General features: G+C 55.3%; 5 protein-coding genes across 5 annotated transcripts; 3 read left to right on the forward strand and 2 right to left on the reverse strand.

Annotated features, from left to right (window-relative positions):
* Positions 1-1003: 1003 nt before the first annotated feature.
* Positions 1004-2794, forward strand: EsH8_I_000559 (major facilitator superfamily domain-containing protein; the record flags this gene model as incomplete). The annotated part of the gene is made up of 2 exons (XM_083267972.1): positions 1004-1638; positions 1696-2794. The coding sequence occupies 2 exons, from the start codon at positions 1004-1006 to the stop codon at positions 2792-2794; spliced, it is 1734 nt and encodes a 577-aa protein (XP_083118410.1).
* An 868-nt stretch (positions 2795-3662) lies between these two features.
* EsH8_I_000560 (uncharacterized protein) lies at positions 3663-7616 on the reverse strand (the record flags this gene model as incomplete). Its single annotated transcript, XM_083267973.1, has 3 exons — positions 3663-5759; positions 5818-7349; positions 7400-7616. The coding sequence occupies 3 exons, from the start codon at positions 7614-7616 to the stop codon at positions 3663-3665; spliced, it is 3846 nt and encodes a 1281-aa protein (XP_083118411.1).
* A 1082-nt stretch (positions 7617-8698) lies between these two features.
* Positions 8699-9502, reverse strand: EsH8_I_000561 (AMMECR1 domain-containing protein; the record flags this gene model as incomplete). Its single annotated transcript, XM_083267974.1, has 1 exon — positions 8699-9502. The coding sequence occupies one exon, from the start codon at positions 9500-9502 to the stop codon at positions 8699-8701; it is 804 nt and encodes a 267-aa protein (XP_083118412.1).
* Positions 9503-11253: 1751 nt separating this feature from the next.
* EsH8_I_000562 (uncharacterized protein) lies at positions 11254-11509 on the forward strand (the record flags this gene model as incomplete). Its single annotated transcript, XM_083267975.1, has 2 exons — positions 11254-11320; positions 11379-11509. The coding sequence occupies 2 exons, from the start codon at positions 11254-11256 to the stop codon at positions 11507-11509; spliced, it is 198 nt and encodes a 65-aa protein (XP_083118413.1).
* Positions 11510-15406: 3897 nt separating this feature from the next.
* On the forward strand, positions 15407-16669 carry EsH8_I_000563 (uncharacterized protein; the record flags this gene model as incomplete). The annotated part of the gene is made up of 3 exons (XM_083267976.1): positions 15407-15600; positions 15657-15881; positions 15946-16669. 3 exons carry the CDS (start codon positions 15407-15409, stop codon positions 16667-16669), a joined length of 1143 nt encoding a protein of 380 aa, XP_083118414.1.
* Positions 16670-17573: the final 904 nt, after the last annotated feature.

Genomic DNA, 17573 nt, shown 5'->3' on the forward strand with positions numbered 1-17573 from the left:
GTGGAAGTCGTTGGAGGGAGCTGTACGTATAAAAGCGGCGGTTTCTTTTTTCGCCCGAATGGAGCCAGGTCTGGGCTGTAATGCATAGTACCTAGTATGTCAATTGCCGTCCTACGCCTGACAGGTTGTGTTACGACGACTTTGCGATAAGCGGAGGTTGTGGGTACTAGTAAGCTCTCACGGATTGACAGTCCCAATGAAGCAATGAATGACGGACGGCATATCAAAAGTCTAAATTGCGGGAATAAACTTCACTTTCGTCGCGGGCGTGCTTCCTCTCAGAGGTAGTATTGCAGCCAGCAAAAAGAGCGATGAACAGGTGAGAAGACCAGTCACGCGCAAATGCCCATACCAGGGCTTGTAGTGGTATGGATAGTGTCCGGCAGTTCGCCTAGAAGGATTACATTAGAATGGATTCCGGACCTCTCCGACACTTCGCGCGCTACCAGAGAAAACATCCTAGGTACGGAGTAGATAATATACGAAACGCCTATGTCGGGGACGAAGCCATGTAGAAGTGGCTGTTTTTAAGTCTTGATTGGGCAAACTTCGTCTACGGACATTCAACAAAAGAGAGTTCTCGGTGGCGTCGAGCGGCCGTGTGGAGTGAACCATCCGGGACAAGGCTCCGAACCCCTGTCGCACGTGTCACAGGGGTCGGCCATACGAGCTATTTCCGCTCGGCTTGAACGCACGAGTTTTGTTATACTGGCACTCGCGCTCACGGTCAACGTCCGTAGCAAAAATTCTCACATATTGCCACGCTAGTGCATGCGTAAGATCAACAACAATTGGTTTATCCTGTAAAGGTGACCCGCACATGGATTAGTGTGGTGGACCCTCCAATCTTGCTTCCCTCAACCTGGATACGCCAACTCTAAGCTAAGGCTCGACATATGAAGTCGCAACAGAAAGTTTTGTAGTTCATGGATCAGGTACGATTGACAAAAACTCTCCCGACACTTTATTTGACCATCGTTCTGTAAGTTCGCACATAAAGAAGATGGTAAAGGCGGGCGATGCGGCGATGCATGGGAACTCTTTTTCGACCAGAAGCGCTCGGGGAAGGCCAGATGAGCCTGACCAGCCACCAAACGATACCGAATCTATCAACGATGAGACACCGCTGCTTCAAGCCAGACAGGCCAATCTAGCTGTCTCTTCCCCAACGACTGATGACCTGAGACTATCCGCCGAGGCGTCAGTAGAAGTGTCTCAGAAGCCTGTGTCATGGATGTCAATGCCCAAAAAGTGGCAGTTGGGCATGATCGTGTTCGCACGTCTGGCGGAGCCGCTTAGCGAACGGTCTTTGACGTCGTACCTCTTCTATCAGTTGCGTTGGCTTAGTCCGTCTCTGCCGGATTCCGCGATTGCAACCCAGGCCGGTCTCCTCACCGCCGCATTCGCCGCTGCCCAGTGTGTCACCGGCATGTTGTGGGGCCGTGCGGCCGACCACCCTCTTTTTGGTCGGAAAAGAGTAATAATCACGGGGCTATTGGGAACGTGCATCTCGGCAATCGGCATGGGCTTTTCGACTTCCTATGCGTCTGTGGTGTTCTTTCGTATTCTCGCCGGAGCACTGAATGGCAACGTAGGTGTACTCCGGACCATGATTTCCGAGATCGTCGAAGACAAAAGGTACGTGTTTGGAACACCGTCTGTCCCTCACCTTGGATAGCCACTAATCCCGAATAGGTATCGATCTCGCGCCTTTCTTCTCCTTCCAATGTGCTTCAACGTTGGCGTTATCATCGGCCCTCTGATGGGCGGGTTCCTTGCTGACCCTATCGCGTCTTTCCCATCAGTATTTGGCCCCGGTTCAACTCTCGGTGGCGCTGATGGAGTGAAATGGATGGAAATGTTTCCGTATGCTCTGACGAACATGGTCTGCGCAACGATCTTGATGATTGCAGCTATCGGAGTAGTGCTCGGGCTGGACGAAACACACCCACTACGGCGTCATCGCCGAGACCGCGGCCGGGATCTAGGACGCCTTCTCTTGGGGAAGATCTTCCGACATGAAAAGTCTGGCTACAAGTACCATGCCGTTGATAGCGATACAGAGCCGGAGCTGCTTGGGGCCGAAAGAGACGACGTCGAAGACCAACCTCCACGTAAAGATCCTGTGGAGGGGCATAGCCGTGCGCCGCTACGCGCCATTTGCACCCGCAACGTTATCCTGACGTTGGCCCAGAACTTTTCATCTGCTCTGCACGTTTCCGCCTTCAATGCCATGCTGTTCGTCATGCTGCCGGCGCCTCAATCCGACAATGCCGGTGCCCATCTCCCATTCCGATTCACCGGTGGTCTCGGTCTCTCGTCTCAAAAGGTCGGCTTCGCTAACACAGTCATTGGTGCCGTCGGCCTTCCCCTTCAAATCCTTATATTCCCCTGGGCCAGCGGCAAGCTTGGCGTTCTGCGGTCATACCGCGTGTTTCTGCCATTCAGCGTGTTGGCGTACTGCGCACTTCCATTTCTCGCGCTCTTATCGAACCAAAGCTCGTTTCTGTGGCCCTGTTTAGCTGCCATTCTTGGCGCACAGGTAGTGTCGCGTACTTTTGTTGGGCCAGCGACAATAATGCTCGTAAACGACTCTGCTCCGCACCCGACCCTGCTGGCCACTATTCACGGGGTGGCGTCAAGCACGTCCGCGGCGGCCCGTGTGCTGGGCCCTACTGTAGGAGGAGCCGCCTTAGGCTGGGGGTTAAGCCACAATTTTGTAGGCGCTTCGTTCTGGGGTATGACAATTATCGCACTCCTGAATTGGTCCTTGCTGTGGGTGGTTAGGGAGTAAGAGCTGCTTGTCAACCCAAAGGATCCCTACAAGGCAATGTAGCTGTAATGTCAATCACTCGTTATGGCTCTTCAAGTGTCTATTTCATTCACTGTGTCCGTGTGTCATGCACTTACTGGCACATCGTCTCATCAGGGCACCCGTGCACTTGGCTGTTAGGCTGGCTAGGTTGTATTTGTGGCTTCGGTGGCTAGGTCTAACCTTTATTATATTAGTCGCCATTGGATAGGAGATATTGCTTGACGAGGATCGAATATGTAGCTAAATATAAACTTCTGAACTCGGGTTGGTCTATTTCAGAGATTTGTGTTAGTGAACTTCGAACCACAAAGAACGCGAGGTATTGTATGTGTGTCTTTATCACTTCTACAGCTAATTTCGGCGACGATGATTGCAACTACACACAGCTGATGAATTATTAACGGCAGCGCAGTACTTCAAAGGCAAGTAAAGTGCCTGAACTCCCCGGCTGAGCCACAGTTGATTAAATCTCTGAACTATTAAAAAAGAATATCGTCTAGGCAGACATTATCGCGCTGAACCAAATTCGGTCATAATTATCCTCAGCCACATTATTGCAAAAGCAACGGCTAAGCTTGTCATTTTCTAAACGTTCGCGATTCTGCTCCGCTTGGCGCCATAGTAGGGGAGCCAGGTGTAACGGACATAGTATTGAGTCATCTAAAGCTTGTTCTCTCTTGAATTTCACTAGACGCTAGAGTCATCTTTAAAAACCGCGTAGAGAACTGCTTCATATCACTCTTGCGTAGCTCAATGAAGTGCAGCCAATGACTAGTAAACACTAAATAACAATAGAAAGGTTTAATACATCCTATCTTAAAAAAAGGATAACTAATAAGAATAGTTATTAAGCGATGTTGCTAAACGAGAAACGTAGTAGTAAGACACGGCCCGACGCACAACCAATAGCTAGAGTCGACCCCTCTATGGCTGACGTTATTGGCCGGTACTCTGGGGGTAACCACATTATGTTTCGAGAGTCCTTTGTAACCCAAGCGCCGTCCGTACTAATACCATAACCCTGAAAATGAGGTATCTCAACTAAAACAATTGGTTGGAGCAATATCATGTTTAATGTTGTGCATTTAAATATCGGGCTTGCCGTTGATAGTACGTCCAAGCTAATTATGCCGGGTTCAGAATTAAGCTGTGACCCGGTTTTGGAAAATGCTAATTTATGAAGCGTCCGGTTTACACCAAGCGTTCGTTGGCACTGGCCTGTGGCCGTGTCCCAGAGCTTAACAGTCTCATCGTACGAGGCTGAGGCTAGCTGGCGGCTATCAGCCAAGAAGGCCACAGACGAGACCGTACTGCTGTGGCCCTTAAGCGTCTGCTGGCACTGGCCTGTGGCTGTATCCCAGAGCTTGATAGTCTTGTCGTACCAGGCTGCAGCTGAGGCCAGCTGGCAGCCGTCAACTGAGAAGGCCACAGATAGGACGGCACTGATGTGGCCCTTAAGTGTGTGTTGGCACTGGCCTGTGGCTGTGTCCCAGAGCTTAACAGTCGCGTCGTTTGAGGCTGAGGCTAGCTGGCTGCCGTTAGTAGAGAAGGCAACAGATGAGACTCTGCTGATATGGCCCTTAAGTGTCTGCTGGCACTGGCCTGTAGTTGTATTCCATAGTTTGATGGTCTTGTCGTCTGAGGCTGAGGCCAGCTGGCTGCCGTCAGCTGAGAAGGCTACAGATAACACTGCACTTCTATGGCCTTTAAGCGTATGCTGGCACTGGCCTGTGGCTGTGTCCCAGAGCTTAACAGTCTCGTCGTTTGAGGCTGAGGCTAGCTGGCTGCCGTTAGTAGAGAAGGCTACAGATGAGACCCCACTGCTGTGGTCCTCAAGCGTCTGCTGGCACTGGCTTGCGGTTATATTCCATAGTTTGATAGTCTCGTCGTCTGAGGCTGAGGCTAGCTGGCTGCCGTCAGCTGAGAAGGCTACAGATGATACTGCACTTCTATGGCCCTTAAGTGTGTGTTGGCACTGGCCTGTGGCTGTGTCCCACAGCTTAACAGTCTCGTCGTTTGAGGCTGAGGCCAGCTGGCTGCCGTCAGCTGAGAAGGCTACAGATGAGACTGCACTTCTATGGCCCTTAAGCGTCTGTCGACACTGGCCTGTAGCTGTATCCCAGAGCTTGATAGTCTCGTCGTAAGAGGCTGAGGCTAGCTGGCTGCCGTTAGTAGAGAAGGCTATAGATGAGACTCTGCTGATATGGCCCTTAAGTGTCTGCTGGCACTGGCCTGTGGTTATATTCCAGAGCTTGACTGTCTCATCATATGAGACTGAGGCTAACTGGCAGCCATCAGCTGAAAAGGCCACAGATGAGACTGTACTACTGTGGCCTTTAAACGTTTGTTTCAACTGGCGTGTAGCCGTGTCCCAGAGCTTGACATTGAAGGTCCTGTCATGCGAGGCTGAGGCTAGCTGGCGGCCATCAGCTGATAAGGCCATAGAGGAGGCCCAAATGCTATTGCCCTCAATCGTTTGTTGGCACTGGCCTGTAATTGCATTCCAGAGCTTGATGGTCTCGTCATATGAGGCTGAGGCTAGCTGGCGGCCGTCAGTGGAAAAGGCCACAGCTGAGACCCCACTACTGTGGCCCTTAAGCGTCTGTCGACACTGGCCTGTAGCTGTATCCCAGAGCTTGATAGTCTCGTCGTAAGAGGCTGAGACTAGCTGGCTGCCGTCAGTGGAAAAGGCCACAGATGAGACCCCACTGCTGTGGCCCTCGAGCGTCTGTACGCATGCGTTCCATTCGTCCTCAACTCTCGACTTGATATCTATCCACCCCGGCTCTTCACTCCGAAATATTTGTTTTACAACACTAAGAGCCGGACTGAATACAAGCGCCGAGCTGTACACCTGGAGGGGACTGCTTTCCATCCCCACTCTGTGATAGCGACTAAACCGTAATGCGTCCCGACTTAAGCTTGTTAGCTTAGACGACTTATGCTGTGGATTTGTATTTTTATTAGTATCCTATAAAGAGTGGCCCGATTATAAAACTTACTTGGACTAGAGATAAAAGCTTGGCTATAGCAACAAGCCCCTTAGAAAGGCTCCGTGTAAGGCTTAAAGCTTCTAGCCAGTGGAGGTAGTGACGCTTCAGAAATTCATCAACAGCACCGCCATCTCGGATATCTTCATCATGCTGACGGCCGCCAGTGGCTCCGTCGACCAGGTGGTCGACCCAATAGAGACAAGAGTATTGTGCCGGCGCCAGCGGGTCGGGGTTAGGTGGTTCAACGTCGTCAATAGCAAAACCGGGAGCGCCTAACCTATACACATCGCGTCGGAGCGTTCTGGACATGACTTGTAACGACTTTGAGAAAATCGCGTCATGCTGGTGTGCGATGCCAGACGGAAATAGAAACTGGTCTGCCGTCAGGAAGTCTTTCGCTGACTGGTGGATAAGATAAACGATATCGTCTCGTATCGTAAGAAACGACCCGCACATGGCTGTGAGCTTTTTGAGACTCTGTTGTGAATTAGAGATGTTTGGTGGCAGGTTGGTAAGCGCTCTCAGCTCTTCTAGGTGAAGTGGGCGATACGTCGTTGCGACCGTCAAAAGAAGCTGCCGACAAAACTCGGGATTCTTCCGTCCTAGCCGTTGAATTTGTCGTACCATTCTTCCGTAAAGCTCATTGAGCCCGGCCGGTACATCTTCCATAATGTCCTCCACCTCCCAACTCTGTGCCTCGCGAAGCTCCTGAACGACGAGGGCTACCCATAGGAAAGTCCCGTTGGCCTTTAGTTGTATTTTTTGCCGGACTTTATCTTGGAGAAACACGTCTCCTTGCAATGCCGCCAGGTCCGAGACGCATTGCGTGATATAGACGTCAACGGCGCGGGACACCTGCTCGGCGTTCTCCTTCAGCTCCAGGCTTAGCCTCGCTCGGGACCCGATATGTTGTAGTTTCTGCTCAATACTTAGCCAGTTGCGGCTGGACACAATTACCTTAGCGCGAGAGGAAGACAGCTTGACGATCAAGTCGAGAAGCTGGCTAAGGTCCTCACATTCATCCAGCGCATCGATGACTATGACAGTGTCGCGCAAGCTCTCGTCGCAAAGAATTTCGAAAAACATCTTGGACAACACATCCCAGCTGTTGACGTCCTTAAATAGCAGTTTGCCTGCGTGGTCGTATTTCTTGCGCACGCGCACGATGAGAGACGGCTTCTGGTCGAGAAGGAGGTAGACAAGACCTCGGAGAACGGCGGCCGCGTTGTTCAGGCGCACGTCGGTCGCCTGACAAAAGAAGTAGGCCAGAAGGTGGGTGTCCGTGTGCAATTTGCTCAACTCGTCGATGATACCGCAGAGTAACATCGTCTTGCCCTTGCCCGGATCGCCTTTGATCCAGAGCAGCCGGCTCTGGTCGTCGGTGTGCCATCGCCGGAAGTCCTCATGGTCGAGGATCCAGCGGTACGAGTCGCGCAGCAGCCCGCCCTTTGTCCGCTCAATACGCGCCTTGTCGTCGCGCGGGTCGGTGGATCGCAGCTCGGCAAGTAATCGGGAGTCTTGATCGGAACGTTCGTGTACGCCTTTCAGTTTGTTAGTCATGAGCTCTGCTGCAGGGTGTCAGTCTTCCCACCAATGTTCACGTTGCCCCCGACGTGGAAAGTGCCCGAGTTCTGAACCCCATTCCCATGGAACTCGGACGAAGTGCCAGAGATCGGTGGCCAAGAGGCGTGTCCTGCTGGTTCATGTGGTTCATGTGAAGACCCCTGTTCTGATATGACTCTTCGCTTTGGGTGTCTTTCTTCCGGATCAAGAGCATTGAGCCCTCGCCGCTTGGTCGTGTTCTCCATTAGACGGTCGTCGAGATGATGAACGAGGGTATATCGCGCAGGCGGTGCTCTTGGCCGCCTAAAAAGTGAGCATCAGGCTGAACAAGATGCGGGCCAATGAGGCTCCAGGGACTTGCAGATGCCCCCTTGCCCCTCGTTAAGAAAGCGCCGATGCGAACGACAGGCGCGACGGCATGTCCAGCCAGGCTCACTGCCAGAGTGCAGCAAAGTAATCTGCATCTTGGCATTCAGCAATAGCTAGCCTTGCCTGTATGAACACCATTATCAAACCCTGCCCCTCCTTGCTTACTCTCTGCCTAAGACCACGTCAAGTTTTTAGCGCGTTGCTGCAGAAGAGATGCAGCCCGTCCGCCTATTAGCGATTGCCTAGCTGCCTCAATGTCCTGTTCGAGGCTAGCTATGCATACTACCCTAGAAACGCTACACGCGATATATATGACGGACAAAACCGCATTCGCAGGACGCCTCGCGAGTTCGAACGGCCTAAAACACACTGCTGGCTCAATCTAAGTGCACTAACAATTAAAAAAAAATCAACTGCTCAAACAGGCGGACACAGCTTTATTAAATTCCCAGCTGAAAACCGACTGAGACATAAGCAAAGAGGCAGGGCTTAGAAAACAGTCCTAAACTAACCTTGTATTCCTAGGAATCAGCAGTTGTAGCTCTGGGTGCTGCCTCGCGTTCCTAAGAATCAGCGGTTGCAGGGGTGTTGTTCCCAGGAATCACTTTGCGGGGTCGCTCTGCAGGGTACTGTTCCCTGCTGCTCGCCCTGCCACCCGATCGCCTGACCTTAGAATGGCGGGTGATTCGGCCACACCCCAACGACTTAATGGCGATTTGATGTGGACCAAGAACCATTCAAGTAGCAAATCCGTATAAAATGCCGCATTAAACACACAAAGGCTATCGTCTATCTATCCGAAGGAGACCGGAAGCCTTCTATAACACCCGTTCGTATGGCTCCACCGCCCGTTCCCTGACTCCATGAAAAAAAGACGTCCCGGATAATCAAAATGTAAACGCCCAATCATTATACCCATCGTTATCCCCAGAGGGCGGCGTGCCGGGGGCCCCGACGCTCAGCCAGACTTGCCCTTGTTGCTCTTGGCCCAGTCGCGCCAGTTCTTGTACTCGGCGTACTCGAGGGCCTCCTTCTTGCCCTGGTACCGGACGATCTTGAGGTCGACGTCGCGCCACTTGCTCTTGCTGCCCATCCAGCCGGCCTTGCGCATGAGGCTCACCAGCGTCTCCTCCTTGGTCCACTCCTGCTCGACGGCGACGTCGGGGAGGTAGGTGGCGCCGTAGCGCTTGCCGTGGTAGAAGAAGCTGATGCGCAGGCCGTGGACGCCGAGGTCCCAGTCCATGGCGTCGTCGGCGTCCTCGAAGTCGGTGAGGAGGGTGACGGCGACCTCGAGCGAGGGCAGCTCCGCGGCCTCGACGGGCGGGAAGCGCATGTCGTGCAGGGCCGACGTGAGGCTGTAGCTCGACAGGCCGTCGGCGAGGTCCTGGGCCTCGAAGGTGCCGATGCAGCCCCGCAGCGAGCGGTGGCCCGAGCGCGGCGAGACGGTGTTCCAGGTGACGAAGAGCGGGGACTCGGCGATGTCCTCGGCGAGGGAGTCGGTCGAGGTGGCGGGGGTCTCGGCGGGCAGCGAGAAGCTCGAGGCCGACGAGGCCGAGGCGGAGTCGCTCGCGGGCTCGGCGAGGCGCTGCAGGGCCGGGAGGAGCTTCTTGCCGTCATCCTTGCCGTCGCCGAGGCCCGGCGGCAGCGTCTTGGCGTACTCGGGCCATGACCGCCGGATATCCTTGAGGGAAAGACCTGGCCGCTTCTCCAGGTGCGAAGCCAGAGCCTCGAAGCAGTAGAGGCAGTGTTCCACGGAAGCCATGAGCTCGGTTCAAAATGAGGGAAGCAAGGGGAGGGAAGGGGAGGGGGGGAGATGGGCGAGGTAGTAGTAGCAGCGCGCCTTTCGAAATGATGGGATGAGCTTCACAGCGTCCGCAGAATCGTCCGGGCTGGCAATCGCGAAAGGTCAGCGGATGATGCGGAGATGGATGGGGGGCAAGTTTGGTGCGGCGATGGAGGTTGGAGTAAGCTGAGGTGGGAATGGGCGAAGCAGGCCGGCCACCGCGAGGTAAGGTCAGGCAGCTGGGGAGGGGCAGCTCGAGAAGCTGATGGTTGGTGGCGTCACGTACCTCGAGCTGAACCCCACCTCGGGCGGCATCAGATAACACAACCCCGCGATTGGGGACACGGACACCCCTGGCGGGTGCAGCTCTGGGGTGTTTTACACTATGTACATTCGATGCATGCTGTGTTGTGCTGTGCTGTGCTGGGCTCCAAAGCATAACTTGCACAGCACCGACGCTTTGTGCTGTGCAGGATATTAGCTAAGCCAAAACGGCGAGAAACCTGGGCAGAGCTAAAAATACCACCGGGATGCCGCTCAAAAGATGTTCCTGCCTCAGAGTCTCCCTGACGTCGACCTTGCAGGGTTCGGCCAGTTTCGAAACACCTCCTGAACGGGATTGACACTGGTCCGAACGCGCTTTCATCCCGTCATCTGCTGATGTCGCCTGCAAACCGGTCTGTTCTGAGCGTCTGGGCTCGCCCTCCCCTCCCTCTGACCCCGTCTCCCACATCCCACGTATTCCACAGCCCGGCGCCTGGCCTCCCCCCCTCCCCGGGGTCGGGCTAAGCTTCGCAATAGAGTACGCCGGGGTCAGACTTGGCAACGCCGGGGTTCAGACGTTTAAAACCCCGCCTTCCCCTGCCGACTTTGCTACCGGAACTTGGTGGAAGCGGGCAAGCTCTTGTGTGATCTTCGGCCGCCCGAGCCTTTTGGGCAGGGCTCTGCGACGCGGCATTCACTTAGACTAGTGGGCCACTACTACGCGGCTTCCTCGTCACAGCCCAGTTTCAGACGTCGACCGCTTCCTCTGGAGCCCTCTCTCCCGCGGTCAGCCTTCTTCGAGCGTGCCGATCATCCAGTCATTGACGTGGGCTTGCGGCAGACGACGGGCTGGGGAAGGACGGGCCAGTTTGGGATCATGGTTCCCTTAACTCTGTGCCCAGATGTCTTGGCATGGTTCTCGTTAGCGCGGCTGACACACGGGGAAGTCCCTTGTCTATCCCTCGCCGGGTCGTCGACTCGGTGAGCCTCTGTCCCTGTTTGGCGAGCTTGCGGCCAGGTCGTGGCCAAGGAGTCAGGGTCACGGGCTGCGGCGACCTTGGCCAGAGATGGAACCGGGCGCGCAGACCCGGGCTGCTGGTCCCAAGTCGGGGCGCGGGATCACCGACTGTGAAGTCCAGTCAGAATTTGGATGGCAGGTCTGTGGATGGCCGGTTAGCCGTGCGTTTTCATCGGCTCCGTATAGCTGCCTGGCGTTTGATATCGACGGTGATACTTGGCACAGAAACAGCCCCCCTGGGCGTTGCATGGCCGTGGCCGTCGATGACATACAAATACGTGCATCTCCTTCCCGTGTCCAGTCCCTTTTCGTTCTTGCAATCCAACCAACACTCTCTTGACGTACTCACAACTCTCAACCTTCTCTTCTTGTACTAGAATTCACTGCTCGTCGCCGGCCGACCTTCGTTCGATTAAAACAAGACCAACTCTATACCACCACCGCCAACATGAAGTACTCCGTTTTCACTCTTTTCGCCGTCGCCGCCGCCTTTGTTGCCGCAGCTCCCACCGAGAGTATGTTATCATATAGAAGCTGATGAAAGGAACGAGCTGATGCTGACAACTTACGCAGTGGTTGAGAAGCGACAGGCTGCTCCCGCCGCCGTTCCCGTCAACGAGGCCGCCATGACGGACGCCAACGGCAACATCGTTCCCTTCAGCACCGCCGGCGTCTACCAGGCCAACAAGGAGGCCGGTATCTAAACGACCACAACAACCACAACAACAAGCCATCGGCTTGGGGGCAAGGGTGTGTACTATAGAGGCCGACTGGCAGTCCACGACCTGCAACAAGACGATACACAACTTTCAAAACAAGCCTGTAAACTCGTAATCTGGCGGCAATACCGGGATGGGATTGCAAGGGCGACATAGGCATCATGACATATCAATCAACCACTTTTGGCTGTTGACTTTTATTTTTTTGAATCTGGGACCGGAAGCAACGGACTGGGTGATAATACCCCACGCACGCCCTTTGCGGCAGATAATTCTGAATATACTTGGCATTAGCACATAGTCGTGCTACACTGCCAGCCTTTTTTCCTCTCACCCAAGTCATGCTCGGTTCATCGCTTTTTTCCCGCATTGGTGTCACGCATTGCGCCTGACGCCTATCATCAATGCGCATTGCCAGCTGTCACCCACCATCCATCACGTCAAACTGACTCTTGGGATTAATCTTTCGAGCCGTTTTGCAGGAAGGTCGTCCGATGGTTTCTATTTCTGATGCTGGGAGACCGGGAAAGACTTGCTTGTAAGCTTAAACGCGCCAAACCCACCCTTGTGGGTAAATGGCGACAGGGGTCGCAACGGCCTAGGAGAGCACCCACCCGCCCACCGCTCTCACCCCCAGAAGCCTGGGGGGCACAGTCTCTCTCTCCATGGGTGATGGGGCGGACCAGGGGGGGCCTTTCGTCTGGTCGCTCAGCCACGATTCATCATTTTTTTTGCGAAGCGGGTTCCAAGCTGCTTCAGAACAATAGCCCCGCTGACGGCCATGGGTGCTGCGTGGCCATGGGGGCGATAATACGACTGCCTGATTCTGGGTCCTTGCTGTTGGATCTGTTGCGATGTTCCCGGGAGAAAACCCGTTGGAGCATGGCGGTGCAGTCCCGGGTGTTTGTTCTGTTGTTGTTGGTTGGTTGGGGGGACGTCTTATTGTCCAAGTTATATTTTTATGTTGTTTGTATAGCAAAGCCCCCTTTCTTGCCTGGGGTGCGCATCGCATCTCATCACACCGCCCATGATCCGAAAAGGCCCGCCGCAACGAGACACCGAGAGGAGAAGGGGAATCATCCGGGGTGTCTCAATAGAGTTTGGGTCTGATGTTTCGGCGGGTGATGGGGCGAGAGTTCCTGGCGCGGCCTCGCAAACGGCCGTGGGCGTCGCATTTTGCATTCCGGCCGTCTGGGTCGGTCATTCGAAATCTCAAAAGTCGTTGGCCGAGTGTCGATCCGACGAATGTCGCTGGCGTTGGCAGGTCGACTGGCGCCTCTGGCATTGGCGAGACGGGCGGGCGGCAGAGATGGCGTCCCCGGAGCCCACTGGTTATGAGTCTTCTCCATCTTCTCCACGTCTTTTGATATGTGTAAGGTACGTGTATATCGACTTAAGATAGTTAAAGCAGCAAGACATACGATTCCCTCAACTCCAGCATCATGTAATTTCTTATTTTCTTCTTCTTCTTCTTCTTCCTCTTCATTGTTTTTCTTTCCGTACTCAAATGAATCCGACACTCCCGACATTCTGGCCGAAGCACCCATGCAATAACCTCTCCAGCAGATGATGATGATGCAGGGGGCTCGCGGTTAAAAGCGAAAGTTGGAATATCACAATAAAGGCGCGGATTAAAAGGCAAAAATGGGAGGCACAGACGAAACGTCCCAACGGACGCAAGGATCCACCCTTTGACACGGTCCACGGTTGGTCGGAATTAGCATCAGCGACATCTCGGTGGGTGCTCCGCCTTTGCCATGTTGGACGTCGCTGGCTGCCCGCCGCGCTTCCTGCCAATCGCCCGCGCCAGCTGGCGGTCAAGTCGCTACCGACAGGCGACAGCTAACAATGTTCCGGCTGCTGCACTACTGGCGCATACACTGGGTACTCGTCCCGTCCTGCTGGGCTTCAGAGTCGCATCCAATGCAACCGAGTGCATGGCCCAACCCAACCTCGATTAAGCTTGTCGTAAAAACAATCCGACCTCACGCGCCAAGGTAATCACCTCGCGCATCCCAAAGTCGTCCAAAAACCCCTCTCCCGCCAGCTGCAGCCTTGCCTGGGAAGTCACAGCCACGATGCCGCACCCGAGCAGCGACACACAATAGGCGGGCAGCAGAGCAAAAGCGCGAAAAAGCAGGGACCAGCCGATGCCGTCTGGTCCCTGGCGTCAGCACCGCAGCCAAATAATTGCTCGAATTAGCCTCGACCTAAGCCGGATTCGACATGCGTCCCCCACCACGTCAGCCCTGCTGAGAATGCCGTTGCTTCTGGGGAGCCAAGCAGACCTCACCACATCATTGCACCGTTGGGCCAGTCGTCGGGGAACCTCCACTTGGACTTGGATGAGCATTACCAATTTACTACCCCCGGCCGCCCATCGTCCCGAACGGGACTTGGCTGCCTGCTCCCGCCAAATGACACAATTTTTTCCACCTCTTTTTCCTCAGCCCGCCGCTGCTTGAACAGGAGGGGACATCTCACAAGTGGGCCGTCTTCTGGCTCATTTTGTTTGCGCAGCCACCACAAGCGCGTCTCATGTTTGTCGACAAGCGATCCTTCAGGAAGACGACAAGCGCCTAGCGAGATGACCGCCAACCGTTCTTCTGCTCTACCCTCCACCTGGCAAAGGGGTAGCCGCAACTCTGGGACACGCGATGCCTGTTGTCGTCCATCCTATTGCCTGGTAAGCGAGCAAGCGGGCGGGCGGCCAGGCTGTGATGCCCAGGTACGTGTGCTGGCACTGCGGACCACCTGGACCCAAAGTCCCTTTTTAGCCAGCTCTGCGAAGACGGCGTTTGTTTGCTGACCGACCTCGAATTGAACCGCACGTCCGGGTGCTGTCAGCACGGCCCTGCCTGCCAGCCTCTTCTCGCCCTCTTTTCAAGTGAAGGAGAAAAGGTGAGGAGACTGAGAGAAAGCGTGGTCCGATGCCACGACTTGGTTGGCCGGCCGAACCGATATGGCATAGCTCGCATTTCAGCCGCAAACGCCATCCGATGGACCACAGCAATAGTTGTGGGCGTGCATTCCGCTGCTCTGAAAAATGCCAGCCCATGTGTCCAAGTCGACGAAAGGGAACCGCGCGGGCGCCATTGGGCGTGAAAGCGGACGGGAAGGCGTTAATTTCCTCCATTGCCCGAGACCCCGAAATGCCTCCTTGCCCCCCTGGCCATCGCTGCTAGGCTCCAACAATCCAACGATTGCAAGCGGGAGCATCCAGGTGTTCCTCCCATTCTTTTAGCCTTCCCAGGGTCTCCATCACGCCCACCCATCAGCTTCTAGGCTGCCGGGACCGGGCTGAGCTTACAGGGGCAGGTTTTGCGGGAACCTGAACCCGCTGTCCAATGGCACCATCGTGGCTGGTCATTGATTCACCGCTTTGAGTAGCGGCAGACGCTCCCCTAATGCCCGAGTACCCTGCCAACCCGTCCAGTCCCAGAGTCCAAAAGCAAGCCGCCCTGGGAGCGTTGTCTTCTGCACAGGGCCTAGTGCACCTCGATATGCTGCAGCCTGGCGATGGGGGGTTCCTCTCGCTCATTTCACTTGTCCCGGCTCCCTGGGTGAGCTGATTTTATATATAGCAAATGCACACACACTCGCCCAATACAGTTCTGACAGCCCAGGATTGCCTCTTCACAGCCTCGCTCCCCGCGCTTCTTGCCCCCCCTGGCTCCGATCGAGCTCCCTTCCCCCTGTCGTCATTGTTTGTTTGTTGTCCTAGAGTTGGAGTTCCTGCTTATAACTCCCTGGGATCGCCTTGCAGCCAGACTAGTCTCTCTCAGCCTCAAACACAACATCTGCGGTGCCATCATCTGAAGCTCCCTTAGGAACAACACTCCTTACAACGGCAGCATCAACAACACCGACAACACACCCAACATGGTTCTGCATCGCCAACAAGCCCAATTCGATAGGGCAAGATGGCGCATGGCGCTGCTCCTCCCCCTCTGGATCCTGCAGTTGCTCGTCCTGCTCGTTATCATCGGCCTGTTCTCGTGGCGCCTGTCCGACACGCTCAAGAACTGGGAGACCGAAGAGTCAACAAAGGGCATGTTCCCGATGGTTGAGGTTGTGTAAGTGGCCCGCGTCTGCCCCGTCAACAAGACTCGAGTACTGATTCGGCGTCCAGTTGGGAATCTGTGAACATCGGTTTCTCCCTGATCTGCCTCGTCTCCACCGTATACGAAGTATCCAGGCTCGCCGCCGAGACATTGACGCCATGGACCATGCTTTTCACCCACATCCTGAAGATCGTCTGCTCCCTGTCCACCCTGGCCCTCGACATTGTGGTATTCGTCCAACGGAAGGACAGCCACTTCTCCGTCGTCGGTCTCGGCCTGGACTGCTTCCTTCTGTAAGCCATTAATCCCCCCCCAATAGGCCTGCCCGGTGAACAGCACAACTAACCATTCCCGCAGTGTCATCGTCGCCATCCCCGGCGTCTACTCGATCCTGACCTACCGCCGCCTCGTCAAGTACGACGACTACCACTACCCCGTCAACCACAAGCCCTACGGCTTCAACGACCTCGAAGGCGACAACTCGTACAACAGCCGCCTCTCCATCGGCGGCCTCAGCCTCGGCGACCGCTCCCTCCGCCGGATATCGACGTCGTCCATCAAGAGCATGGCCGGCCTGCAGAGGCAGGAGATGCAGCAGGTCCAGCAGGTCCAGCAGCAGCAGCAGCCCGAGCCGAGCGGCCTCCAGCGCACGCCGTCGGCGTACAAGAACGAGCGCGACACGCAGTTCGACCGGTACATGGTCGAGCGCGCCATGACCAACGAGTTCGGCTGGGCGAGCAGCCCCGGGAGCGACAACCTCGGCCGCAGCGACAGCTACGTCGGCAGCGGGTCCGTGACGAACGGCAAGACGGTCACGCGGGAGAGCATGGGCCGCGCGCCGAGCTGGGGCAGCTCGCACGTCTTGGTCGCGGTGCCGGAGATGGACGAGGACGCCGACCGACAGTCCCTCCTCGGGCACAGGAGACACGGCAGCGACGACAGCATCGGACACAGAAGCCCGCCGCTGGTGTCGTCGGCATCCTCCTCGTCGCGGATGACGCCGCCGAGCATCGAGATCGAGGAGTCGGACATCGCGGGCGGGGACGCCGCCTGGGACCGCAAGCGCAAGAGGAGCCAGTGATTTTGACGACATTTCTTATTTACTGTCGTCGTCGGCAATACGGAGGAGTGGAGAAGAGAAAAAGGAACGGATATACCCTTGATTTTTTGTCCTTTCTTTTCGTTTCTACGGACCGCAAGGTCCGCTTACCTTTTTCTTTCATCTTCATTTTCATTTACAACCTTTTCATCTCATTATACCACACGGTTACGGCGTTTTACAACGAGGGTTCGGAGGATTTAAAAAAAATTTGGAGGGAGGGAAGATGGGGCCCAAGGTCCCCCCCGGTTTGCAGCTTGTCCATACAATTACTCTCGCTATTTTAGAGACGTTTATATAAAACGATGCCATTTTCGATCTTGCTTCTACTCTCCTTTGGTAATCCGGGGCTCACATGTCTAGCCCAGCGTTCGTGAACACCAGGGGCATCTCTGCCCAGCACAGCTTTCGTGGAATGCCCCGAACGCGACGTCAAACACCTCCGAGGGAAGTGTACGGGAAACCCTCCAGGCCTGGAGGTAGCCGACTGTGCTGGCCGAAAGCCACACGGCAGCTGTGCTCGAACCCGTCGAGCCCCCACATCGTGCAATCCCGTCAGGCAGACTCGGGACCCCCTCAGTCTGCCTCGCATCGCGCCGAAAAGAGAAAAAAAAAGGCTTGCCAGCGGACGCCGCTAGCCAGATCGCTTTCCCACAGACGTTTGATTAGTTAGCGGGGGGGACGCCACATGGCAAGCCACCCATTTTACATGTTTCTCGACCTGGTCCCCTCCCCCGGTTGGGTCCTGACTCACGAGGGCGAGGGAGGAGGGAATATGACGAGGCAGACACGAGAGGATTAATTCGACACTTTGACTTTTTGTGCGTTGTTCGATGTGACGTGCCCGCCGCCAGCGTTCGCGAGCAGGGTGCCCGAGGACGGGAGC

This window comes from Colletotrichum jinshuiense, chromosome 1 (assembly GCF_051148585.1).
Source record: "Colletotrichum jinshuiense chromosome 1, complete sequence".
Classification (NCBI taxonomy): Eukaryota; Fungi; Ascomycota; class Sordariomycetes; order Glomerellales; family Glomerellaceae; genus Colletotrichum; species Colletotrichum jinshuiense.